This window comes from Lissotriton vulgaris, chromosome 1_2, assembly GCF_964263255.1.
Source record: "Lissotriton vulgaris chromosome 1_2, aLisVul1.2, whole genome shotgun sequence".
Taxonomy (NCBI): Eukaryota; Metazoa; Chordata; class Amphibia; order Caudata; family Salamandridae; genus Lissotriton; species Lissotriton vulgaris.
In genome coordinates, this window is record NC_141686.1 from 330,933,378 (window position 1) to 330,960,934 (window position 27,557).

General features: G+C 44.6%; 1 protein-coding gene across 1 annotated transcript in view; it reads right to left on the reverse strand.

Moving 5' to 3' along the window:
- Positions 1–1,902: 1,902 nt before the first annotated feature.
- Positions 1,903–27,557, reverse strand: part of LOC147736666 (lectin-like) — an 87,564-nt gene continuing 61,909 nt past the window's right edge. The window contains exons 3-5 of the mRNA XM_086952650.1: positions 6,429–6,569; positions 2,364–2,475; positions 1,903–2,043 (exon numbers count right to left, since the gene is read on the reverse strand). Of these exons, the coding sequence (XP_086808776.1) occupies positions 1,946–2,043; positions 2,364–2,475; positions 6,429–6,569 (351 nt within the window). The 3' untranslated portion in view covers positions 1,903–1,945. The remainder of the gene's footprint in view (positions 2,044–2,363; positions 2,476–6,428; positions 6,570–27,557) is intronic.

Genomic DNA, 27,557 nt, shown 5'->3' on the forward strand with positions numbered 1-27,557 from the left:
AGACCGCCCTCATCGCCGCCACCGACGACATCATGATCCTTAATGACAAAGGAGAAACAACCGCCCTAATCCTTCTGGCCCTATCAGCAGCCTTCAACACTGTCTTCCACCGCACCCTAACAGCACGCCTCCATGACGCCAGAATCCAAGAGAAGGCCACGGCTTGGACCACGTCCTTCCTCTCCGGCAGAACCCAGAGCATCCGCCTCCCTCCCTTCCGCTCCAAGACCACCAAGATCATCTGGGGCGTTCCACAGGGATCATCCCTCAGCCCGACGCTGTTCAATATCTACATGGCACCTCTCGCCCACGTCGCACGACAACATAACCTCAACATCATCTCCTACACCGACGACACCCAGCTGATCATATCTCTCACCGAAGACCCCCACATCGCCAAAGCCAAACTTCACAGAGGAATGAAGGCAGCCGCCGAATGGATAAAGGACAGCAGGCTGAAGCTGAACTCAGACAAGACGGAGGTCCTCATCCTTGGCCCCACCTCCTCAGCCTGGGACGACTCCTGGTGTCCAACAGCACTAGGAACAGCCCCAGAACCAACCGACCACGCACGCAACCTAGGGGTCATACTCGACTCCACCCTCTCCATGACCAGGCAGGTCAATGCCGTCTCCGCCACCTGCTTCAACACCCTCCGAATGCTCCGCAGGATCTTCAAATGGATCCCCCCTGACACAAGAAGAACCGTCACCCAGGCCCTGGTCATCAGCAGACTGGACTAATGGAACGCCCTCTACGCAGGAACAACAACCAAGCTCCTGAGACGGCTGCAACGCATCCAGAACGCCTCGGCACGACTGATCCTCGATGTCCCCCGACGCAGCAACATCACACCCCACCTGAGAGGCCTGCATTGGCTCACCGTCAACAACAGGTTCACCTTCAAACTCCTCATCCACGCACACAAAGCCCTACACAACGCCGGACCATAATACCTCAACAACCGACTCAGCTTCCACACACCCACCCGCAGCCTCCGCTCTGCCAACCTCGCCCTCGCGACTGTTCCACGCGTCTGGAAAACCACCGCCGGGGGCAGATCCTTCTCCTACCTCGCCGCCAAGACCTGGAACACCCTCCCTACCAACCTACGTCAGACCCAGGACCTGCTGACCTTCAGAAGACTTCTCAAGACCTGGCTTTTCGATCAGTAGCCCCCCCCCCTCCCCATCCCCCCCAGCACCTTGAGACCCTCACGGGTATGTAGCACGCTTTACAAATGGTTATGATTGATTGATTGATTGACCTTTTGCATTACATAGTATCCTATAAAGCCTGTATGCTGGACCTTTAAGAGCTCCTCGTTCCCCTCTATGTTCAGAACTCACCGATAAGCCTGAATCTTCGTGGGACAAATTCCCATGGCTGGGATTTCAGTTTCACAGGGCTCACAATCTATATGTAAACAGGAGGCCGTGGAAGAAGGAAGGAAAGCCAAGGTTGTGGTTTGGTCAGATGTGGAGACCCTGTCAGCAGGTAATGCACCCTTGGATCATCCTGGGCACCAGACACCCCAGATGTGAAGGGCTCACTCCATCCAAGTAAGGGTTGTGTCTTTCTGCCCAGTCTGTGGGAGGCACCATTTCTAGAGTTAGTAGGTGTACACTGAGCTTCAAAGGAACACTCACACCCCACCTGCCACAGTGTCACTCTTCCGCCTAGAGTGGCACCTCCAGATCTTCACAAGCACCATTTAGGATGGTAGAATTGAACAAATCCCAATTTTGCGGCCAGGCAAGATAAAGATTATATATTGTGCTTTGAGAGTCTATAACACACATCATGGGTGAATAAAATGCCTTTTTTATTTTTATGTATAGTGCCATTCAAGAGCAAACCCCTGAGAGTTCCTCCCTCCCTGTCCCTTGCGTCCATGCTTGTATCTCTTCAGAACGGATACCATTGGTTGCTCCACATTTTTACATCATTTCGTGCACAAGGGCTTGTCCTGAGGAGGGTTGGGAGCTTTACAGATGAAGGTGAGATCTCTGTCACACCTCATTTCCCCCCAAAGTCCTGCGCCTACGAGAGAAGAAGCAGAAACATTTAGCCTCTGTATTGTACTCATTCCAAATATGTAATGATCAGTTCAAGAGCAAATCAGGAGTAACTCACACCTACTTTCAGAAACTCTGGCACATAGAGAAAGAGAGAGGACCTGCAGTCATGCTTTTTAGAAGATGCTTATTCAAGATGGGTCAAGTTCAACTAATGTCCATGAATATTTTAAATAAACAAAGAAACATATTCACAAAATGGGTGTGAGGTACTTAACTGCTTTTGTGAAAACAAATAAAAGACTTACAGGAAAGAGGATTTGAATGTGGGAATCAAATATCTACCTTTATGGTTGGAGTTTACACAGTATTCACTTCCCCATGGGCTGTAGGGCTCTTCCTGGTGCCAGTTCGTGAAGTCCATGGGAGTTCCATCAGACCACACAAAGTGCTTATTCTGGAAGAAAGAGAGCCATTGCTGTCAAGGAGCTATACCTGCTGGCCCCACGGCACACCTCATTTGTGGGCTTTAAAGAAGATTAACATAATCCAGGACCTTGGCATCTGGATCCTCTACCAAGAGCCCACCTGATCATCTGACCCCTGAGAGGCCGGTTCGGCTTCTGAAAGAGTGTGTTTGGCCACCAGTGTTTACCCCAAGAGTGGAGATCAGAGATATGCAGCTCAATGGAGCTTTGGGGGTATTGTTATGTCAATGCTGGGGATAATTTTGGGATAATCAGTTACAGGTGGCATTTCACCATTTTAAATATAGACCTTAAAACAGTGCTAGAAATGGAAAAATTAAAGTGAAAGTTTCTTATACCAGAGTATGAACTTGATTTTTTAAAATTTCTAATTATTTTCAAATTTGACTTTTATTGACAAGTTACAATAGAATACAACCCTCCACCCCTTGCATCCTGCTGGGCCTTGGCTCACACCACTTGCATTGATGGGGTGCAACTCCTCCCCCACCTGTTGTTGGGTCTCAGCTCACCCAACTTGCACTAACTGATTGCAGCCTCCCACCCCTTGTAGGGCCACCCCTCACCCAACTTCCATTGATGAGGTGCAGCCCCTTGCCTAATGTTGGACCTCAGCTCACACTACTTGCATTGATGGGGTGTAGCCTCCCCTGCCTCTTGTCGGGTCTCAGTTCACCCCACTTCCATTGATGGGAAGCAGACCCCCACCTCTTGTGGGGCTTCAGCTCACCTCACTTGCATTGATGGGGTACAGCCTCCCCACCCCGTCTCTGGCTAGGGTTCCCTTACCACACTTGCACTACGGGTTTAGTCTCCTCCCCTCCCTCTTGTTGGGGCTCAGGGTTTTAGAGTCAGAATATCGAGTAGGAAATGTCGACTTGCACTAATATCGAGTTGAAAATATAGAGTTACAGAAATATCGACAGCAAGAATATCGTGGTTCAGAATATCTAGTTTAAGGTAAGAAATATCGCTTTTAAAAATATCGAAGTCATTAATATCATTGGAAAAAATATAATTTTTTTAGTTAGTGTTATGTATTTTAGTATGTATTTTAAATGTATGTGCTCTATTTTTTTGTGTAAGTATTGCTTTTGTTTTTTAATATATGTGATACATTTTTAGTACGAATTTAGTAGGAATTAATTTTATGTTAATTACAATTTGAGTTTTAGTTCTGTAGCGGGTTGTGGGTTTATAGGATAATAGGGTGGGAAGTAATTTAATTATAATAAATTAAATATTAATTAGTATTTATTTAATTTAGATTTTAGAGTGTTAAACGTAGAAATTAATTATATAATAATTAATGATTATTTGGCTGTTAATTTCTATTAATAAATTAATCAGTAAATATGTTAATTGAGTAATTTTTTAGGAACAGATTGTGGTTTTATAGGGGAATACGGTGGGAAGTAAGTTAGTTATAATTACATTATTATTATTTTGTATTAATTAATATGTATTTAATATTTTATACTGTTAATTGTGGTAATTAAGTAATTGTTAATCATTTAATAATTAGTTGTTATTTATTATTAATCAATTGGTAATTATGTTAATTGTATCATTTTTTTAAGGAGCACGTGGGTTGATAGGGGAGTAGGGTGGGAAGTGATTTAATTTTGATAAATGTATTAATATTTTTTATATAATATTTATTTAATTTTATAGTGTTAAATGTGTGAATCAATTTATTAATAAATATTTACAATTTGCATGTTAATTATGATTAATTAATTAATTTATTAATTGTTGATTAATTATGTTAATTGTATAATTTTTTTAGAAATAGGTTGTGGGGTTTATAGGGTAATGCGGTGGTAGGTAATTTATTTATAATTATTAATTATTTGTCACTTAATGCTAATTAATTATTTAAAATGTAAATATTGCAATTGTGTAATTAACTTGAAGTGTGAGTGTTCGGGTTTATAGTAGTAAATGGTGGGAAGTAATTGTTTTAAAATGAATTAATGATAATAATTCATCAATGTAAAATTAGTTATGGAAATTGTGTAAATATTTTTAGGTGTGTGTTGTGGTGTTTATTGGGGTTAGAGGGTGGAAAGTAATTTAGTCTAAATTAATTAATAATTACTTGATCATTAATATTCATTTATTATTTGATAAATATTTTTGGTAATTGTTTACTTTTATTTTGTTTGTGGATTTTGGTTCTATAGGGTAACGTTTGGTTCATAGAATTATTTTTATCTCTTTTAATGTGTTTTTGAAACAATATTCTTTGTGTAATTGATAATTAATTGTGTTAATTATGGAGGCACACTTTTTTTAAAATTTAGATGTGTGTCATAAATTGTGTGGTGTTATAGGGTAGGAAAAACAATATTAAATGTATGTAATAATTAATGTTTTTGATTGAAAATATTTTCTATCACAAAATAATAATTTTTTTGTAAAATAATTTTTATTTAAAAAAAGTAATCTTTGTATGTCATTTTTAGTTTTTTTAACATTATGATATGTTTGTATGTCTTATAATTTTTATATTTTTATATTTTTTTGTTTTTTTTAAAATCTTTTGTATTGTAGTTGATATATTGTTTGTTTTTAGATTTGGACAGTGGGAATAGTAATTTTTACCCCTCTGCTATCCAACACTTTTACTAATGTTGCACTCGCGGAATTTGGAACAGTACACTTTAACCTTTCGCTATCCAACACTTTCCCTACTGTTGCACTCGCTGGAGTGAAAATAGTAATTTTTACCTATCCACTATCCTACACTTTCCCTACTGTTGCATTTACTGCAGTGGGAATAGTATTTTTTATCTCTCTACTATCCAACACCTTCTCTACTGTTGCATTTGCGCTCGCTGGAGTGGGATTAGTAGTTTTTACCCCTCCGATCTCCAACACTTTCTCTACTGTTGCACTCAATGTAGCACAAAATATAGGTTTAAAAAATATTACATACTTTTATATTTTAATTTATGTTATAAAACATATTAAATTAATTTTTAAGTTACAGGTGTATTTATATATATATATATCTATAATTATTTATATATTTATAACAATAAAACATTTATTACAATTATTATTTATTAATTGTTTTTAAGTGAATATTACATTTTATATATGTATGTTTAATTTTTTTTAAATCAAATGTATTATTTATTGTTAACATTTACAAATAAGTCTGATTAATTTTTTTAAATTCATTTTATTGAATTTATTTTACATTATTTGTTATACATATGAAAAAACGATATTTTGTACATCGATAATTTTTACAACAATATTATTTAAAAATATTTTTGAACTTACCATATTAAATATAGAAGGTCGCTATTTTTGACAACGCTATTTATGTCCTGATATTTTGGCAACTCGACATTGTGGTCGGCCATATTCTGTCAGTGATCCGGGGCTCAGCTCACCGCACTTCCACTGATGGGGTGCCACCTCCTCCCCTCCCCCCTCTTGCTGGGGCTCAGCTCACCCCACTTCCACTGATGGGGTGCAGGCTGCTAGTGCTGTATAATCTCTTGCAAAATTCGAATGAAAATTGCTGGGCAGAGATTTTTACACCCACTTTTTGCAACAGGTTCAAAGGTGTGGCAGTTTATCTGCCGTGGGCTTTGTACAGGCAAGACAATTGGGACTGCCTGTCAATTTGTAGGGTGGTAAAACAGAATTATATTTGAGGTCTCATTGGCCCCTCAGGCCTCTAGACCACGGTGCCACTGCACCCGATGCACTACTCATAGCTAGTCCCCGTGACCTGACTCTCAGTGATCATGTCACAGTTGAATTTGTTTTGGAAGAAGGTGAGGATTGGTTGGGAAACTTTCCTTTTCCGGATTATGTTTCTACCTCAAACTCCCTAATCCCGGCCACATTTGAAGTTTTTTCCCCTGGCATCCATTTAAGACCATGTAATGGCGCACACTACCTTGTAATAAACTGCTAGCCCCAACCAGAAGCGACGAACATAGCGCATGTGCCTCAAGGCCAAGTTCTTCAGGTGCTCGATGTCCTCTTTACTGTGTACAGATGCCAGGTGTGATCCTGGGGCGAGGCGTTGGCAGTACACCTGAAATTCAAAGAGGACAGGGTGAGTGTTGACTGAGCATCGGAGTGCATGCGAAGGGCACATTCCAGGACTGGTCACCAGGGCTCCTGTGTGCTTTATTGAGTAATGTCTCAGAACTCCTCCCCCTGAACACTCCTAATGGGGCTAGTGCTGGTTACACACTCACGGTTTCATGGCACAAACACTGTTCGCCAGGGAAGAAGAAGAGCCCGTGTATCTGCACTAGGGTGACTAACTGACATAGAGGCAAATTCTGAACAGAACTGTAAAAAAAAAATCAGGACACAGGGTCAAAATTCACAACAAAAATTCAGAACGAAAGGTCAAAATTAAGGACAAAATCTCAAGACAAAAAGTCCATTTTGTAGACACATAGAAGGAGAGGTCCTACCTCACTAGTTTATCTGGGGATTATTTACTATTTTCTAGGTAATGCTATGTTTTTACTATGGTCTTTATGTGACTGGTTCTAGATATGCTACCTGCAGGTGGCACATTATGTCCTTGTTAAATAGTGAAAAAATGTAACCTTGAGGACATTGTCAAGTACATCAACCCTATTCAGAATTACCCAAACTTTCTTGGAGAAAAGCAACAGCAAAATTGCAAACTTTGATTATATTTCCAAACATTTTAAAACCAATGGCTAACAGTCTGGGAAAAATTAAGGTAAGTGACCATCTGTTAGTTTAGACAAGTTGAACAAAGACATCTGCCTCACCTCAACCTCCAGTCAAGGTTAAACCTAAAGAAAATCAATGAGGCTGAGCAGATGGTGTGGTCTATAGTCTCACACCTAATGTCAGGATGTGGGGCACCTACAACTTGTCTGTTTTCTCACAGCACTAGATGTATGCATCTAGGATTACACACTTAGCTCAGAACTGGGAGCCCAAAATACCAGACAAATAGAACTAAAGAGCAAGTTGGAATCAACTTTAGATGGAATATCCACAGCAACTGATTCAAAGGATTCTTGCTAAGAACTGGAGGCATAGGGAAGAGAAGAACAAGGTATGACAAATCCTAAATACAGATAAGAGGGACCCGCCATGAGTATCAGAAAGTATTGTGTACCTGGGGATTTGTCTCAGTAGAGAAAAGAGAAACAGAAGGGGCACTGTCAAGGGATGAGTAAGCAGCACCCACCCCGGAAAACTCTGTTAGGGCAACAAGCTGCTGATTGTGCTTGTGAAGAGTGATCAGGGGCCAAACCCCTTGGAAGGTTGTGCCGGGCATTCACCTCCTTTGTCCATGTCTTGAAATGGTTCTACAGTCGAGCAAAGTCCAAACCAGTGATCTGGCTCATCTGTACGTGCCACCGTACATGCAGAATCTTCAGAATATTTGGGAAGTAAATTACTCAAGCAAAATATAAGAACATGATAAAGATTGCACATTGTAGGAAGTGTTTCTTTAACATATAGTTGTGTTTTCCCCTTTCCTTACAATTAGACGCCAGATCGAACAGGTAATCAGTCACCTTCCAATACCTAGCCCAGTTTGCTTTTTGATCTTCTCTTCCACTCTCAGTAATGAGCCCCGCGGACTAGTGAAGATGGTGGTGCTATCCCAATTATTAAAACCATCACCTGTTCATCCCTTGTTCCTTCTTCAGACACTTCTACACATCTCACATCTGATTCTGGGACCAGAGAGCCTCTGGTTAGCTCTTTTCACTCTAAAGCTACCAGTGATTGCTGGTGGATTAGCCCTTCGGGTCTTCAAATGCTCTTATACAGCTGCACCGCTCCTTTGGTGGCTCGCTGGCTGTCTGGTCGCCCTCTGCATAGCACAGGGTTCACCCGTGTAGACGTTAAGGAGGGCTTACACACTAGACATTGTTTCCTACTGACCATTCTACCCAACATCACCAGGGGTTATCCCACAAAGCCTTCTCTTGCCTTATTAGAACCTGTAAACACACTAACATAAGGAAACTCAATGCTCGTCCGACACCTTTGCTAGGCCCCCCCTCTTTCACAGGATGGCTTCACTCAAGGCAACTCCGTCAGTGGCACGCTGAAGACCTCTCAAAGTTGGGGGGTTTGTTTGTTGACCGTGAGCTTCTGGATTTCTAAACCCTTATCACAGAGTAGAATCTTCACCCAGGTCAATTCCTTTCTTACGGCCACCTTAAGTAACCATCAAATGCCCTGTTTCATGTCCGCACCAGCCGTCCCCCACATGAAGTGTACCAGACGCTCTACACCATAGGAACTGGTGGTAAACTGATAAGATGGGTGAACAGAGCTTTCCTGCAACATGGGGATCACTACAGGTCTTCACTCTGTACTAACTGGAAGACTGACATGGCCAAACCTCTGCACGCTATGGACGGGGGTAAAATATTTAAAAATTCTCATTAAGTATCCTGCGGCTCCCGTGTTAAGTACATTCAATTTAAAAATCTGAACTGAGCCTAACTTACACCTGCCTGGATCAACAAAATATGCCCAGGACTTCCAGCTGCATGTCCTCGTTGTCTTTAATTTGATAACTTGCTTCACATTCTTTGGTCTTGTCCCATACTGCTTTCATACTAGAAGATAGGTCTGGAGGTGCTGTTGACCACAATGGGCAGAGCACTAACAAATTCCCAAGAAACAGTCCTATAGTGTGTATCCCTCCGCCTGAAGTCTGAGAAACCCTTGATCAAGTTTCTGACCATAGCTCTTCTGCTAGAAAAACACAACATTACTCTGCTCCTCTTAAGGCCTTGAGTGTAAGTTGTAGATTGTAAAAATCATATTTATTGTTGCATAACACAAAGAATTAGAAAGATAAACTGAGTGCTGTGAAAAGCTCCCACAACTAACTTTGGGTTATAAATGTTGGCGTTCTGACCATTAAGGATCACCACAGATTCAGACGTATGTAAGAGGGGCTATAGTCATAGACAATGAACAGGTGCAGAGATCTTCACAGAGATAGGAAAGGCAACATATGCAACATATCGCGCCATCTGAGCTGATACACTGATCCCTGGATGCATAACACTTTGTCAGTCTCAAAGGGGCCATCCATGAAGGATGTCCCAATAGATCTTAAATCCCAGCCAAGGTCATCAAATATTCTTGGAAGCCCATCTTGCTGGCTGTTGTTAGGGATGCAGGACTGCGCAAAGAGAGCAGTTTTTTCTCTACACTACTTGGTCCCTTTAGGAGAAGAGGATGGTGGGGTCCTGAGGTGATGGGTACATTGTGAGGGAGGCCTGCATCAGAAATGAATGTGATGAAAACTGACATTCCTCCATTGAAAGAGCAAAGCAGCTGTACTTTATTTCACCAACACCTGTAATAGACTCAGTGCTCTCGGATAGCCGGCCATTCGACCATCCCAGTAAATAAATGGAATGGTTGTTGTTAGAAATGTGGGTCTCTAGTTGGCAGAGGTAGGCACCTTTGTCCAAGTAGGGACCATTCTTCCTAGTCAGGATAAGGGGGATACACTTCTAAAATAACCCCTGCTCAACCCCTTGGTAGCTTGGCACGAGCAAACATGCTTATCTCAGAGGCGGTGTGCAGTAAGCATTTGTGCACTGATTGAAATGGGGGTCTATAGTTGGCAGAGGTAGGCACCTTTGTCCAAATAGGGTCCCTTCTTCCTAGTTAGGATAAGGGAGTTACACTCCCAAAATAACCCTTGCTCACCCCCTTGGTAGCTTGGCATGAGCAGTCAGGCTTATCTCAGACGCAGTGTGTAAAGCATTTGCACATAACCAACAGTGATACAGTGTAAGCACCACAAAAGGACACCAGTTTAGAAAAATATCCAATATTTTTATATACTTAAGACAAGACCAGAATTGATAAAAATCAACAATACAGTACTTAGAAATCTTCAGTTATGAAAATAACCTTGAAATACAGTTCCTTGAGGTCGATAGCTCCGGCCGGGTCTATCACGGCACCGTGAACATACAAATCCAAACAGTTCTGCTGACAATGGCGTTGCGGACCAGGTACGGTGTCGGGAAGGCCCGCAAAACAAAATTCACAGTAATTCACTATCAGGACATGCCACACACACCAGGGCATGTCCTACCTTTCACATACACTGCACCCTGCCCACAGGGGCACCTTGGGCCTACATTAGGGATGACTGATATGTAAGAAAAGGGAAGGTTAGGGCCCGGCAAGTGGGTGCACTTGCCAAGTCGACATGGCAGTTATGACTGCTCGCAGACTCTGCAGTGGTAGGTCTTAGTTACCTTTTCAGGGCTACTCATGTGGGTGGCACAATCAGTGCTGCAAGTCTACTAGTAGCATTTGATTTATAGGTCCTGGAACATTCAGTGCACTTTACTAGGGACTGACAAGTAAATCAAATAAGCCAATCATAGCAACACTAATACATAACACAATTAACAACAGGAGCACTTGAACTTTAACACTGATCAGCAGTGAGAAAGTGCACAGAGACACTATGCCAGCAAAAACAGAGTCAAAACCGGGAGGTCTCAGGGGAAACACTCCAAAAGATGCCAAGTCTAATATGCACACATACAGTAATACAGTGAAAACACTACAAATGGACACCACACCAGTTTAGAAAAATAAGTAAAACTTAATCTAAACCAACAACACCAAAAACAACAAAAATCCAACATACAATACTGTAAAAAATAGCTACTGTGCAAAAAAACCTTGAAATTGCAGGACTAACGTTAAAAAACAGTTCCTCTGACTCAGTAGCTCTCTCCGGGGCTACCGCGATACTGAATACAACTGAGTCTAACAATTCCAGCCAACTGCGTTGATATGCATCAGCTAAAGTGTCAGCAGACTTGGAGACAGTACCTTTCTTGTTGCGGCCAACACACTGATGCAAATCGGTCGGGGCAACCGTCATGGTTGTGATGTGAGATGGAAGCATTGTAGGGTGCAGTGTCCTCACGGCTCGGTGAGACCAAGGCTTGTGTTGCAGGGTGTGACGGAGCTCAATGCAGTGCTAGCAGGTCACGTTGCGGCGACGGAGCCGGTTGATGGTTAAGTCGAGCAGTAACCGAGTCGGTGATGTCTGTGCATCATGTAGCCCACAGGACGCAGTGCAAGCAGCGGCTCGTTGACGGAGTCGGTGAGACCAGGGTTGCATTGAGAAGCAAGACAGTGACCGCTTCATTTGATCTGATGTGAGAGGGGTGCGGATTTCGATGGAGGTAGGATCCATGGTTGCCTTGAGGCTGTATTTCAGTGGTTCCAACATAACAGCCTCAAGTGCAACTCGGATAAATCCGAGGTCCTCTTCTTCGGGTGCAGTTCGGATCCGGACTGGAAAGTGTGGTGGCCAGAGAACATGTTCCCACCAGCAAGTTCGTCCCAGGTGGCAAAAAACCTCAGGATTAAGATTGACAACGGCCTCACACTGCGCTCACAGATAATTGGTCTCACTGGCACCTGCTTTGGTCTGCTCCGGATGCTGCGTAAGTTTCTCCCTCTGTTATCGGAGGAACACAGGAAGATCACAGTGCAGGCGATCATTGGCTCGAGAATTGACTACTCTAACATTCTTTATCTCGGCCTGCCAGAATATCTGCTTCAACGGTTACAGGTGGTCCAGAATTCGGCAGCACGGGCCATCTTTGGACTATCTCGCCTCGCCAGAGCCTCGGGCCTCCTGGAGGCACTGCACTGGCTTCCTGTCCGGAAGCGGATAATTTTTAAGACCCTGACTCTGGCACATAAAGCTTTGCACGCCTCCGGAGCGAAATACCTCCAAAAAAGGCTGACCTTCTACCATTCAGCCAGGTCGCTGAGGTCAGAATCCTTGTTTCTTGCTGCAGTGCCTCGTGTTAAGAGGGCACGCATTGGAGGCCGCTCTTTTAGATTATTGGCGCCCCAGTTGTGGAATAAGCTGCCAGTGGCCCTGCGTAGCACCCCAAACTTGTTGGCTTTTAGGAAGGGGCTCAAAACCTGGCTTTTTACTTCTTAGTTTTTTCCTGGGCTTTTCTGGTTTTTTTCTCTCTGTCCTTTATTTGTTTTTTCTTGTTATGTTATGAGATTGGTGTGCAATTCAAAGCGTCGGGACACTCTTTGAGTAGCCGTACGCTATATAAAAATCCAGTATAACCACATAACATAACATAACAGTGCCTTCCGGACATGGAGTCTGCAACGGACTCGGTGACGGAGTCGGCTGCTCTTTTCTTCTGTGGGGACCGGAACCACAGGAACCAGAGACGGTGCCCATAATCTTGGTGAGGTCCTTGCTGTTAATGGGACCTCTTGAACAGGGTGCAAGCTCCACTTCAAGCCCTTGGAGATCTTCTTCAATCAGGGGACGCAGCACACAGCAAGTCCTTATCCTTTCCTTGGCAGAAACAGACACCTCAGGCCAACCCCAGATAGCAAACAGCATAGGGGAAGTATTCCTTCTCAGTTTCTCCAGATCTTCTCCTTGGCAAAGGTTCCTCTTGATTCCCAGAAGTTATCTATGAAGTTTTCTCTATCCCTGAGACTTCCATGAGGAGTCAAGCTCTAATGGGGGTAGATTTGTTATTTTTATAGTAACAAAGATTGCAATGTGGGCAGGGTCACTGAGCGTGGGGGAGGGGTCAAAGGTGTGGCTACAAAAACAAAATATTGTATACATTTTTTCGGTCTTTAACCATCAGGTAGCTACCTCGTTCCCTACCTCCTCTGTGCCACTTCCATCTGTCTCACTCTCCCTCTGTGTCGGCTCATTCCCTCCCTCCCTCCCTCCCTCTGTGTTGCCACTTTCCCTCCCTCCCTCTGTGTGACCTCACTCCGCCTCTCCCATCCTATAACCTTCATCTGTGTTCCCTTCCTCCCTCCCTCTGTGTTGCCACGTTCTCTTCCTCCCTCCATCTTTGTTCCCTCGTTTCCTCCCTCCCTCTGTTTTGCCTCGTTCCCTCCCTCACTCTCTCTGTGTTGCCTTGTTCCCTCTGTGTAGCTTCCCTCTGTGTAGTCTGGGGGAGGGCGGTTTAAAAGGAGGATCTACGCTGCTGTACATCACAGGCTGCAAAATATTTAAAAATCTAATAGCAGTCGTAGGTTAGACACACTGACTTTGTAAATCTTAGAAAAAAGCATCCGGAAAGGTTCTGTAGGTAGTGAGTTCCCTCCAGCTCACTTGACATGAAGCTGTGGGTCTGGCTGCAGGGCAGATCAGTGGGTAGAATTATCAAGGTTTTGTGTCGCCCTTGCCCCAGGAAATGGGGGGGCAAGGGCAACGCAAAACCTAAGTGAGAGTTACCAAAGCACGCAAAGCCACCCTGCGTGGCCCTGCATGGCTTGATAAAACTGGAGTAATGCAAGGTAGCGCTAATCACTGCTTTGCGTTATTCTGCCCGATGGAGGCGTCCCATGGGTGGTGAGGGGGTGTTCCCACAGTTCCACCCATGGATTTTGCACATTTTCACATTTACCATTAGTGGTAGACCTGGGAATACATCAAAATGCTCCAGATCTCCAGGTGAGGACAACAAGGAAAAATATCTTTATTTTTAAGTATGGGTGGATTTTGAGAATTCGCGGTACGCAAATTCGTACAAAAGCATACTTGCGGTCCGCAAAATCCGCAAACTTTCGTGACATTGCGGATTTTTTTATTTTTGCGTGTTCGCAGGATTTTTTTTCAGTGCGGCTACCGCAAAGTTAGCCATGCGGTCGTACATGGGCGCGGCCATCTTGTTTTCACTGTTCGCTTTGCGCATTTCCGTTTCAGGGCGCTAGTTGCATGCTCGTGTTGTGCATTTCCAACTTCCTGGTCGCAATTGCGTGTTCGCGTCCGTTATTGAGTGCTCGCGGGGAAAATATCGCGAAAAGTTACCCATGTGGTTGTAATGGGCGGGGCCATCTTGTTTTTCATTCATTGCTATGGTTCTGGGCATGCCTTTTATATCCTGTTTCAATCTTTGTAATCCTTTGTTTAATTTAACTTTTTTTTAATCTTTTTTACTCAGTATCTATCTCTCTATTTTTGTACATCTATATTTTGTGTTTTTTTCAACTTTTTGTTACTTTAATAACTACTTTTTTTAGCTCTTTCTTTTCTTTACTTTTTTTCCCTATTCTTTCCTATTTTTCCTTTCTTCTTTGACCCAGGACCATGGCAAAGAGAGCCGACAAGTCGAAGGGGTAGAGTCCCTCACCCCGTAGCCGGCTCCCTTACGGGCGATTAAGGGGGGAGTCAGTAAGTCCCAGGTAGATTTTCAGCGCGGTGGAGGTGGCCGCACTGGTCTTCTTTGTGCAGTGCCACCTCCCCAAGACCATCGCGGCAGGCGGCAGGCCCGGTACCGGGTACGGCCTCCGGCAGCATTGCCAGCTATGGGGTAAGGTGTGCCGGGCCATGTATAAGGAGTCCGGGGTCCGGCGCACCTACAACCAGGTGAGGCACCGGTGGTCCTACATCCTGGACCGGGAACAAGACCTGCTCGACCTGCTTGGCATCGAGATCCCTGGGCTTGGTGAGTACTAGTAGCTATTTAATAACTACTTTGTTTTCTTCTGCTCTGTGTTATATTGCAAATATATGTTTTTTCCGAAGAGCAAGAATGCTGCCGATTGCATTGCAGGTAAATTATGTTTCAAAAGCTTCTGTGATTGCGGGTGCGCACCTGCTCAGTCAGTGGCGGTGCCACTATGCTTACTTGTTTTCAATTTTGTGCTCATTTGGCCTGAGTGATTATGTATGAGTGTACTTTACAGAACTGGGTAATAGTAGAGAGACTAGAGACTCAAGTCTAGTCCTTCCTTTGTACTCCTGGCACTAAGAAGAGATAGTGGATTGATAGGTTGAGTATATTATGACTTATTATGTAGTAGGACATTTTTTAGTGGTCTACAATCATGACGGACTGTGTTTGTCACTTCGCGTGCTGCTGAGTGCTGCCAGTCCTAGTAGAACCTTTTTGTAGTTGGTTTAGTGAGTTACATAACTTTCCAAGTAGACGGTCTGCGTATCCAGCAATACTAATATCCGTGTAGACCACATCAGATAGGTCAATAAATTTAGTGCAATTGTTGTTTATTTCCCCAAAATAATTTGTTATTGTTTTTTTTAAATGTTTGATTTCGTTGACAACAATAATCCATGTGTGTGTCTTTCTTTCATATACATCAGCTCCTCCCAGGGGCAAGAGGACAGAGGTGGTGGCGGTGGCGGTGCCGGCAGAGCAGGAAGGCCAGGATCGGTCCGCCAGGGGCTCTTCTGCTGGCCCCAGTAAATTTTCCTGTTAATATTAATAATTATACTTCCCTAACTTTTACAGCACCTATTTATTCCAAACTGCATCATAATTCTATTTTTTCCTAAATCGTCTTTGATCTTCTTGTAGACTGTTTCTAAATTCTTATCCTGCCTCTACTATGACTCTCTGTTTATTGTTGTTAGTCTGTCTGTGTAGCTAGCTAAGCTTGCACAGTTGGCAAAAGGTGTTAAACAAAACTCCTATTCAGTAATAGCTCAAGGCACTGTGTGCAGTACTCTGGGTTGTCCATAATGTCTATTGAAGTCTTCTTAATGTTTATGCTGTGACAATTCCCAACAATAAAATGTCAATGGCCACCAAGAATAAGATCCTAGTTTACTTTTTGGTTGGATAGGAGAACATAGTACTACTGTTGCAGGGACTATTCTGCACATACAGAACTATGGACAAGAAATAGGGCATTGGTGTTGATAATAGGCGCAGTTAGACTTTCCACATACCTCAGTCATAACAGAAGTTGACCCCCAATCTCCTTACTGACTAGCTAGTGTGTCAGAGTCATTATTTAGATCCCAAATGCAGCGATGATCCCCAATGATTATACAACCCAGAACATAAGACTACGGAGTCGGAGTCCCGACCTCTCAGAGTCACAGAACCATGCTTGCAAATTGCAAACCCTTTCGCTCACTCACTCATGGCCAAAAACTATAGAGTCTATGTAAGTTTTAAAGCTTTATTAAAAGTAAAACAACTAGATCTGCGTGTACTTTATATGTTAATTTTCAATTGTGCATTATATAAAAACATTTATTAAAATCAACTTCATAGAAGAGAAACGGTGAACTTATGAAAACTGAACAGTGGCTGATTTACACATTCATTTTCGGAGACCCCTCACCTGGTTGGAACTTAAAGTGCTGGTGCTGATGATGATGAGTAACATATTGCTCTTGTTCGTAGAAGGGAATCTCCTTCATTGCCAGAGTAGCAAAGCCGAGGAAAGTAGAAGTTGTAATTTTTCAGAATACTTCCTTGACTAACAGTAGTTTGCAAGCACAGCATATATTGTGTATCTATATTGTATAGTTCACATTATCAAGTCAAGTCATAAGTGCCTTCCTCCGGCGATTACGGGGACCACTCACTACCTGTGTTAATAATTGTTTTTCAAATCTGTCATTCATGTGTGGCCTATCGGTGTTGACTCAATCAATCAAAACAAAGCACCTAAAAGTCATCCCTGATATAAGCAAATACGATGTGAAGGGATAGATGATCATATTATCTTCTTCATTTTTCTTTTGTAGTAGTCAGGGGCAGGGCAGGGTGAAAGTTAAGTTAATTGAGCAGTAGCCCTTGTTGGAACTTGTAACAGAGTATGGCCAGTGCCACCCGTAACAGAAAAGTAAGAGCTTCCAAACCTGCATGTACTGGTAACAGTAAAGCGAGTCTACGTCATCATGGCTTGCGTCTGTTTTTCTTGGGTGCAAGCTGACTGCGCTGGCAATATGCCGGCTTCCTCAAGTTTACGTACTAATTTCGCTCAACAACAGAGAAAACTCAGACTGTTGTACTGTCTTAGTCTAATGTAGTGAGTCCATAGTCCTAGTAGAATTCCTAAAACTCCCACTAATGTTAGGGCAGAGGCCGATGAAGTGGAAGGTTAGATAGATACATGCCACAACTGTTATGTACTGTGCTTGCAAGTTGATAGTGCTACTGTGACACAACTTTCTGTTGAATTATTTTGTGTTAATCTTAAAGAGTATTGATTACAGTATTTTTGTCTTTCTTCATATAGATACTCCTTCTAAACTATCAAGGAAGGAGTTGGCTATTCGGGCCAGGCAACGGAAGCTCTAAGCAATTGTCTAAGCATGGGCGAATTTTGCGAATTCGCGAATTTGCGGATTTGCGAATTCGCAATACGCAAAATTCGCAAATTCGTGCGAATTTGCGGATTTTTTTATTTTCGCGTGTTCACGGGTGTTCGCTGGGCAATTTGCGTGTTCGCCGGTGTTCGCGGGGCGCTTTGCGTGTTCGCAGGTTTTTTTTTTTGGCTGGTTAATCACTGCCACCCTCTCGTTTTTTTATGCCCTTCTGCCCTCTGTACCACTCGTTTCTGTGCCCTTCTGCCCTCTTCCCCACTCATTTTTTATCCCATTCTGCCCTCTGTCCCACTTTTGTGCCCTTCTGCCCTCAGCCCCACTTAGATTGGCGCCGGCAAGCTGCCAGCTCCATTCTAAAATAGCTACCAAGAGCTTCAACAGGAAGCTCTAATAGATAAAGTAAAGCAGGTGCTCGAGTTGAAGGTCAAATTAAGTTACACAATCATTAATAACCCCAAGTTTTGTGTGATTAATGATTGTGTAACTGAATTTGACCTTCAACTCGAGCACCTGCTTTACTTAATCTATTTGAGCTTCCTTTTGAAGCTGACTTTTGTAACTAGAGTTACAAAAAGTCAGCATGAACCTTTGACCCAATCCGTTCCGCTCGCGGATTTTGCGGGAAATTCGAGAATCTTGCGGATTGCCAATTTACCGAAAATCCGCAAAATCCGCGAGCGGAACGGATTTTCCGCCCATGCTTACAATTGTCGCCGAATATCGGCGGCTGGTGGCTCAGGAGGAGGAGGATGACCAGTCAACAACAACATCTGCATCCTCCTCCACGGTCCCTGGTTCATACAGCCAGCGCAATCCTCCAGCGGTACGGCGCCGTGGTCCGGCAGCCACCCGCCGCCGCCGCCGAGCAGCGAAAACAACAGCTGCCCCCCACAGGACATGCAAGGCGCATGTGCACCGCCTAACCCTGCGAGTGGCCTACCTTGAGCAGGAGGTGGAGAGGCAGAAAGTCCTGCTCAAGACCCTCAAGAGAGAGCTGCGTGACCTCCTGGCCACAGGACACAGCCGGCCAAAGGAGAGAGAGACTGCCCCTTGCCCCTTTTCTAAAGACTTTTGAGGGATGGGAATTGGGCGTTGGGGTTTTTGGACTTTTGGGATATTTCATGGACATTGGTTGGGGTTAGGGAGGGGGCGAGTCGGGTCTTGTGGGATAGTTTATGTTTGTTAGGGTCGAAATAATTATTTATTTTCAACTTAACCATAGCATACGCGTTTTTACTGTTTTGTGGGGAAGGCAGGGGGGGTTAACTGTACGTTTGTTTTCCTGAAACTTGTTGATTCAAATTGTCTAATCACCCAAATTTGTTCAAAAGTGGCACTGACAGAGTTAGTGAATTCAATTGTCCTACTACTTTACTAGTACTACAGTCAGTCTCTTCTCTGCTCCAACTCCATTATTCTTCCTCTCTCAAAATGCTTATCTTATCTGTGATTCGTGTTTGAGAGTAGGGCTAGGCACAGGGCAGGCTGCATGGCAAATGGCAACTAAGGTTGGCTATGGAATCCTGGACGGATGAAATGTCATTGTTGTTGTGGTAGTAGTAGTGGTACACACTGGCAGTAGCAGCATATGAAAAATAAGGAAATGCAACATTGAGTGGCCTGAGAGGAGCATTAGAACAGTACAATAGATAGTAAAGTACACAAGAACAGTGCGATAAAATGTAGCCTAAGCAATGCTAAAGTATTCAATCAAAAGTTAACTACTAGTTGCGTGTATTATGGCTACTTCAAGAACTAGCACTGAAGGACACAGCAGCGTAAGCATTCGTCACGTTTAGGAGGATGTTGTTGATGATGAATTCACTCGATGGCAGACATGAAATTCTGAATTGATTTGCAAATGCTCATGGGTGTGTGTCAAGCAGAAGAAGAACATATCCTCTGATTCCTTGACCTGCCTTGAAATTGATATTCTGTTGCGTTTGACCTTATCCTCCCCAGCAAATGTGTGGTATTATTGCTGTCATTTAGTCACACCTCAATGTAAACCACACAGCCCGGGGGAAGAGGGTTAGGGTTTGAAAATGGATGGGAATGGGGTTTTTTAGGAAAGTTTTTGGGAGAAAGAAAAAAAAACACAGCATGGACAAACAACAAATGAAGAAAAACAAATCTTTGGATACGAAGATATCCATAAATCTTTTAAGGGACAGAAAGGAGGGGCATGCATTAAGTTGTTTGCTAAATGGATGGTTAGGTTACTGAACAGTAGTACTTACTACAACACTTACTAACTAGTACTAAACAATTTGACAGTACAGGGCTGCAGTAATTACGCAATTTCACTTGCTTATCTGCCCTCAGAGAATAAACACTTAGTAGTACATTACAATAGTTTTAAAAATAGCAAAGAAACTTATCAAATAGCTGTAGGGATGAATTTGAAGCAAAGAGCAAACTCACAGAGTCGCACTCATAGAAGTTCACAACAATAACATTATTTAAAAGATAAAGACAAGTGAAGTGGATACTGTAACTATATGTTGTAGTTGTTCTGGTCAAATTGGGAAGTTGCATGCATCCAGCCATTAACTCTTATTCGCGGTACTCCTCCATTCCATCGGACGCTCCGTCGATCAATCTTGGTGACCATACTGTCCACTGCCTGCCTGGTGGATGCGGAATTGTGGATTGCTGTGGTAAGCCCGAGTTAATGTTTTTCCCATCGCAGAGGGTGAGTATTTCAGGCCTAGGTGTCAGGGAAGTAGAGCTCGTCCTCAAACTCTGTGAATTGAAATGGGAGTAGGTCAGCTAACAGAGAAGAACTAAGTTGGTGTCCTCTTCTTCCTGCGTGGATTCACAGATTTTGTAATCTGGTGGTATGAAGTGCTGATTCATCTTGATCATTGTTAACCTCTCCACATTTTTGGGTGAGAGGCGGGTCGTTTTTGAAGTTACAATGGTACCAGCAGCACTGAAAACACGTTCAGAAGACACACTTTCGAGTGGGCAAGCCAAATAATTTATAGCCAGCTTGGTGATAAGTGGCCATTGAGCCCTTTTCCCATACCAATACAGCAATGGGTTCTGATCACAGAAGACCTCTGTTAGGTCATCCAGATAGGCCTGCACCATCCACTCAAGGTCCTCCAGGGGTGCTCCCATTGCATACCATCTGTTGCATTTGCATCAACACTGGAATGAGCAAACCCTTCCCCAAATAAACTGTCCGTCTGACTGTTCTTCCGGTTTACCGTTAACAGAGTAATTTCCAGCGCCAGGAAGCCTGCAAGGTGTCAGTTCGCGCTCTATAAATTCTCAAAATAAAAAAAAAAATAAAAAAATAAAAATTAGTTATCCAATCCGTTTCCGACAATAATATGGCTGGGCCTGGTGCAGGTGATGATGATAATACTGTTGCTGGTGTCTGTAACAGCTCTGAGGTAAAGTGACTGCCTTCGGCCACAGAAGTGGACCATGACGCCGGATGACCTGCTGCTTCAGTAGTACTTGTGGTGGTTCCTTCAATTTCCTGCCGCTCTTTTTCGAACCGAGTGGCTGACAGAGCTAGCCAATGTTTTTACTTGGAAACATCTGCTTCAGAAAAAAGGAATGAATGTATTTCTGGCCAGTGCCTTTTTGTACCGTGGATCCAGAATAGTGGCACAAATGTAATGTTGTTCTGAATGTATTGCTTTCAGCCTCGCATTGTCAACTAGGCGGCTTTATAAGCTCTCTGCCAACTGATATGCGTCTTGCTTTTCAGCATCAACTCAGAACGTTGAAGATACCGCCTTCAGTTGGTGCTGTAGCATGCGCAACAATGGGATAGCTTTGCCCAGAGTACAGTCCTCCCTGCTGACTTCACGCGTGAACACCTCAAAATGAAGAAGCATGTCTTTCAGGCTTTTAACTAGGTCCCATTATTCAACTTGTAGCCTTGTGTCTTTCATAGAAGCACCTCGTGCGTGAAAGACATACTGATTGATTACCAAGTACTGCTCAAACAGACGCTCAAGCATGTAAAAGGTTGAGTTCCAATGTGTTGCCACCTCCTGGATGAGTCCTCTGACTAGCACTCTACGTTCACGTTGAATGATCCTCAGCAGCTTCCGGGCCTTAAACAAATGGCTGAAATGTGTGCAGATTCTTCGGCAGGTGGTCAGTAACTTGCTGACTGTGTTTTCTTTTTTCAAGAAATCTTGAACAATAATGTTAATGCTGTGCGCCAAACATGGCACTCTGAAGTAGCCACCATCAGAAATGGCCTTAACTATATTACTCTCATTATCCGTGGAAACATAACCAATCATGCACTTTCTTGGCAGCAGCCATTGAAAGACTTTACTATTAACCTCCTCCAAAATGTTTACTGCAGTATGAGATTTCTCCATGGCAAACATGGCTACTGTAGAATGTTTTTGAGTAGCTTGAAAAACTGTGACACTGTCAACACCTGCAGCAATCTTCTCTTTAACCCCCGCAAAAGAGACCCAGTGTGCAGTGATGCACAAGTAATGAACGACTTGGCAACTGGTCCACATGTCTGTTGTCAGGTGGATAGTGTGAACAGCACTCTTCTGCAAAGCTGCCCCAATCACATGCAGCACATCTTGATGTAGTGCTGGAACCACAACTCTGGCAAAATAAGACCGGCTAGGAGCCTTCCATTTAGGGCAGACTGTTAACACAAATTCTAGAAAACCCATCCCTTCCATGAAAGAAAAAGGGAGAAGGTCCAGCGCTAACATTTTAGCCAGCATTGTATCATACAGACGTGCCGTTGGGTGGTTGCGTTCGAATGGCGCCTCCGACCAAAACATGCTTTTAATGGTGGTCTGGACCGTTTTCATATGTGATGATAATCCAGACTTCTTCAACCCAGTTAGGCTCATAGATGTACTTTTTCGCATTGATGTCTCTACCAGACTCTTACTGTGCCCCCTAGATGTTTCTGGGGTAGAGGGTGTGGGCGCTACCACTGCAGTGCTTTTGTCAGTGGTACTGTGTGCACCAGAAAAAATGTCTCTCGCTTCTTCACCTCCCCCTGCTCGATCAGCTACTCGTCATCATCACGTGCAATATCAATGGCTACATTTGGATTTCTACTTTTGGCTTTCCGGATGTTACTTAGGTGCCCCTCCCACTGGATGCCGTGTTGTTTTTGGAGATGACCTCTCTGGCCTCTGGTACCATAGTTGGTACCAAGCTTACCCCGACTAACTATTTGTTTACAAATCGAACAAATAACTTGGTTTTCCGCCTTTTTGCTAATACTAAAGAAGTCCCAAATTGGGGAGTTGAGATTTCTGGTGGTGGTGGTGGAGGTGCCACTTTCAATGCCAGATGAAGTGGAGGATGGGCGTGGTGGAATTTGACTCTGTTGTGCACTTACAGCACCACTACTTGAGGTAATGGAGGTCGAGCTGGATGGAGATCCCTGCCGGCCCTTCAGAAGGGAAAATATGGAAGCTGTAGGTCGTGTTGATGTAGTAGTTACCTGTGTTGGTGGTGGTATCAGTGCCACGCCGCCCACATCCTGCACAGCAGCATTTCGGGATAGGGTAAAAATGTCTGTCTGCTGCATGCCCACTGGGGCTGGAGTGATGACTGTGATGACTGGGTCATCACCGTCAGACTGTTCATCAGCAGCAGAATACACCACTTCTACTTCTTGTTCGTCATCACCCATAACTGATAACCACTGGAGCAACTAGAAACCAGCCAAGATAGGGACACAGAAGGCCCACGGGGGACGCGTGCAGTGTCTAAACACAGCCGTGGATCACTATTGACTTTCTATGGAGAACGAAAAAGGTACAATTTTAAAGAATAAGGGCACTTAGAGGTGAACTGCGATGAAACCCTTCCTTTTACCTAGCTTTGTCGGCTCATGGCGTGCCTCCCTCTCAGACTGAATTGGTGGGTGCCAATCAAGATCTAGATCATCAGAAGGAAGGGGGCTGGAAGAAGAAGTTGTACTAGCCCTCCTTGACCTTTTCCTTGCTGGGGATCTATAAGACAATGGATCATCAGGAGTGGCTTGCTCGGCTGATACCTCCGCATGAATCTCGATTTCCTGATGTGCCCCTACTTCTGGAGGAACAAGTATTGTGGGCAGTTTTGCCTCTCTTTGTGCCTCTCCTTGTGCCTCTCCATGTGCCTCTCCATGCACCTCTACTTGCGCCTCTACTTGCGCCTCTACTGCACCTCTCCTTGCGCCTCTCCTTGCGCTTCTCCTTGTTGCACCTGTAGTTGTCATTGCAGCTGTGGTTGAACACTCGTCAGATGAGTTACACCCTGCTTTGATTGGATGCTTCTTTGCGATGAGTCAAGGCCAACATCACTGGTCGATGGTGAAAGAACAATTAAAGTGGCTGCCTCTGCGGCACTCATGGGCTTGGGCCTAACTTGGCGTGGTGGCACTGAGACCAATGAAGCAGTGGTGCTGCTCCCAGCTTGGTACCCGGCGGACAACGCTGCTGCAGGTGTAGTTTTTTTTCCCCAAAATAGTGTTGGTCGGCACACCAGTCTCCTTGGTATGTGGTGCCGTTTGCTTCTTCTGCTCCTTCTTACTGGCATTGGCACAGGCAACTTTCTTTGTAGAGGAACTATGGCCACCTTTCTTTGGGGCCATCTTCTTCAGATGTCAGAACAGCAGGACGCAGTTACACGAGTTGCAGAGTTGTCTGTGGCCACCACACGTGACGTCACATGACGTTGTGCACCCACCGCAGCAGGACTTATTACTGGCACTACAACAAGTGATGATGATGAGGATGATTTCTGGTTCTCAATCTTTGTGCACCTAAAAGCAAAGAAGCCAGAGAAACATCAGTTAAATAAATGTTGCATATGTCGTGCTTGAAATTAATACTATTGCAACTAGGCATTTATTATTATTAACACAATACACCAGAAAACGGAAAGACCCAAAATAAAAATTGCAATTCTAATAAAAAATGGATGTTTAAATCTTAAATTAATAGAAATGAGACCACACAGAGAGAGTTGTTTCATGCACCCATCCATAACCCTAGGCCTACTGGCCCGCAAGCTTGCCGGCCTATGGTAAAAACTGCCTTGCCTCAATATGGCCCCCCCACCCACATGGCCAGGCCCTTGACCAGGCCCCAACAACACCCAAAACATCGAAATACACAAAAAAATCACCCCCATCCAATGCCATACATGCCCTAAATGATGTTTTAATTCAAGAGACCCCACATAAAGACTTGGTCCATGCACCACTGAGTACCCCTGGGCTCCCCGTTGGATCCCTGCCCTGCTTATATTTTGAAGCAGATCTACTCTCACTGCCCCTCACCGCCCCTAATGCTTCTTGATAGCTCGCTGTCTCAGGGTATTGTTACCCCAGCACTTAAGTCGGCAGTGATCGTTCCGATCTTAAAAAAACCTGGGGCGGACCTTTCGGATCCAGCCAATTACCGCCCCATCTCTCTTCTGCCTTTCTTGGCAAAGGTACTGGAACGTCATGTAGTCAAAACCCTGAGTGAGTTTGTGGAAAGACATGGTGTTTTGGCCCGAGACAGGCCGGTTTCCGCCCAGCTCATTCAACTGAGTCCGTAATAATATCTGTACTGGATAACCTACGACAAGGAATGGACACTAATCAACCTCAGGCCCTGATCCTTTTGGATCTTTCCGCCGCATTCGACACGGTGGACCATACCATCTTACTTTCAAGTGTCGAGGTGGCGGGAATCGGAGGGTTAGCCCTGTTATGGCTATCCTCCTTCTTGAGCGGTCGGACTCAGGCGGTTCGCCTGGGTGAGTACTCAGCTGACTTTTGGCTTATCCAGTGCGGGGTCCCCCAAGGATCCTCCCTGTCCCCCCTTTTATTTAACCTTTACATTGCCCCCCTTATTTTTGCTTTACAGCAGCTGGAGGTCTCTGTGTACAACTACGCAGACGATCTCCAGCTTATCTTTTCCCTCTCTTCCTCCCCCGAGTCAATATCTAATTTTCAGTCCATCATGACTTTCATCCAGGACTGGATGAACTTCAACCACCTGAAACTCAATCCCGATAAAACGGAATTGGTGTTGACAGGTGGTTGCTCCAGTCCCTGGTCCTCTTCTTTTTGGCCCCCTTCCTTAGGCTCCCCACCCATTCCTGTCCCTTCCGTCATAACTCTTGGGTTTAAAATTAACAATCAACTTTCCCTACACTCTCAAGTCTCTGCCGTTGTATCCTCAGCCTTCCTCTCCCTCAGGACAATACGTAGAGTCCCACGATTCTTCTCCTCCGATGCGCTCAAACTAATACTTCTGGCCATGGTAACATCTCGCCTGGATTACGGCAATGCCCTCTATCACGGCATGCCTGACTACCTCATGAGGCGTCTTCAATTGGTCCAAAACCAAGCCGCTCGGCTGGTCTTTAACTTACCAAAATCACACCATGTAACACCTCTCCTCGTCTCCCTGCACTGGCTCCCTGTCCGGCAGCGTGCCTTATTCAAGCTTGGCTGTACCATCTTTAAAGCCCGGACAGGCTCTGCCCCTTCCTTCATTAACACAGCCATTCAAAACTACACTCCATCGAGAGATCTCCAATCTTCTTCCCACCACCTCCTCGTGGTCCCTCGCTTCAAACGGAAGAAGTGGGGGGGCTCCAAATTCTCGACCACAGCCCCAGATTTTTGGAACTCCCTCCCAACCTACCTGAGAACCTGCTCCCAGTACCCTCTGTTCCGTAAAGGCCTCAAGACGTTCCTCTTTACCCAAGCCTTCCCATCTTGAATGGTCACATCCCCTAACCTCCCTGCCCCCTGAGTAGCAGTTGCCAGTTAGCGCCAAGAAACCGCTAGGTGTACGAGCGCTCTACAAAACTTTTAAACTCAAACTCAAACTCATAATGGATGAAAGCAAGGCAGACTGGGTGCAGGCCTATGGCCCAAAGCACACTGCCTATCTTCAAACTGGCCCCTAGACCCCCACCCACATGGCCAGGCCATGAACCAGGCCCCAACAACAACCCAAAAATCAAAATACACACAAAAATCACCCCAATCCAATGCCATCCATGCCCTAAATGATGTTTTAATTCAAGAGACCCCACAGAAAGACTTGGTCCATGCACCACTGAGTACCCCTGGGCATAATGGATGAAAGCAAGGCAGACTGGGTGCAGGCCTATGGCCCAAAGCACACTGCCTATCTTCAAACTGGCCCCTAGACCCCCACCCATATGGCCAGGCCCTGGACCAGGCCTCAAAATGGCCCCCACCCACATGGCCAGACCTTGGACAGGCCCCAACAACACCCAAAAAATCAAAATACACACAAAAATCATCCAATCCAATGCCATCCATGCCCTCAATGATGTTTTAATTCAAGAGACCCCACAGAAAGACTTGGTCCATGCACCACTGAGTACCCCTGGGCCTAATGGATGAAAGCAAGGCAGACTGGGTGCATGCCTATGGCACAAAGCACACTGCCTGGCTTAAAAATGGCCCCTAGACCCCCACCCACATGGCAAGGCCCTGGACTAGGCATCAACATGGCTCCCACCGACATGGCCAGGCCCTGGACCAGGCCCCAACATCACCCAAATAATAGAAATACACACAAAAATCATCTCAATCCAATGCCATCCATGCCCTAAATGATGTTTTAATTCAAGAGACCCCACAGAAAGACTTGGTCCATGCACCACTGAGTACCCCTGGGCATAATGGATGAAAGCAAGGCAGACTGGGTGCATGCCTATGGCACAAAGCACACTGCCTGGCTTCAAAATGGCCCCTAGACCCCCACCCACATGGCAAGGCCCTGGACTAGGCATCAACATGGCTCCCACACACATGGCCAGGCCCTGGACCAGGCCCCAACATCACCCAAAAAATAGAAATACACACAAAAATCATCTCAATCCAATGCCATCCATGCCCTAAATGATGTTTAAATTCAAGACACTCACAGAAAGATTTGG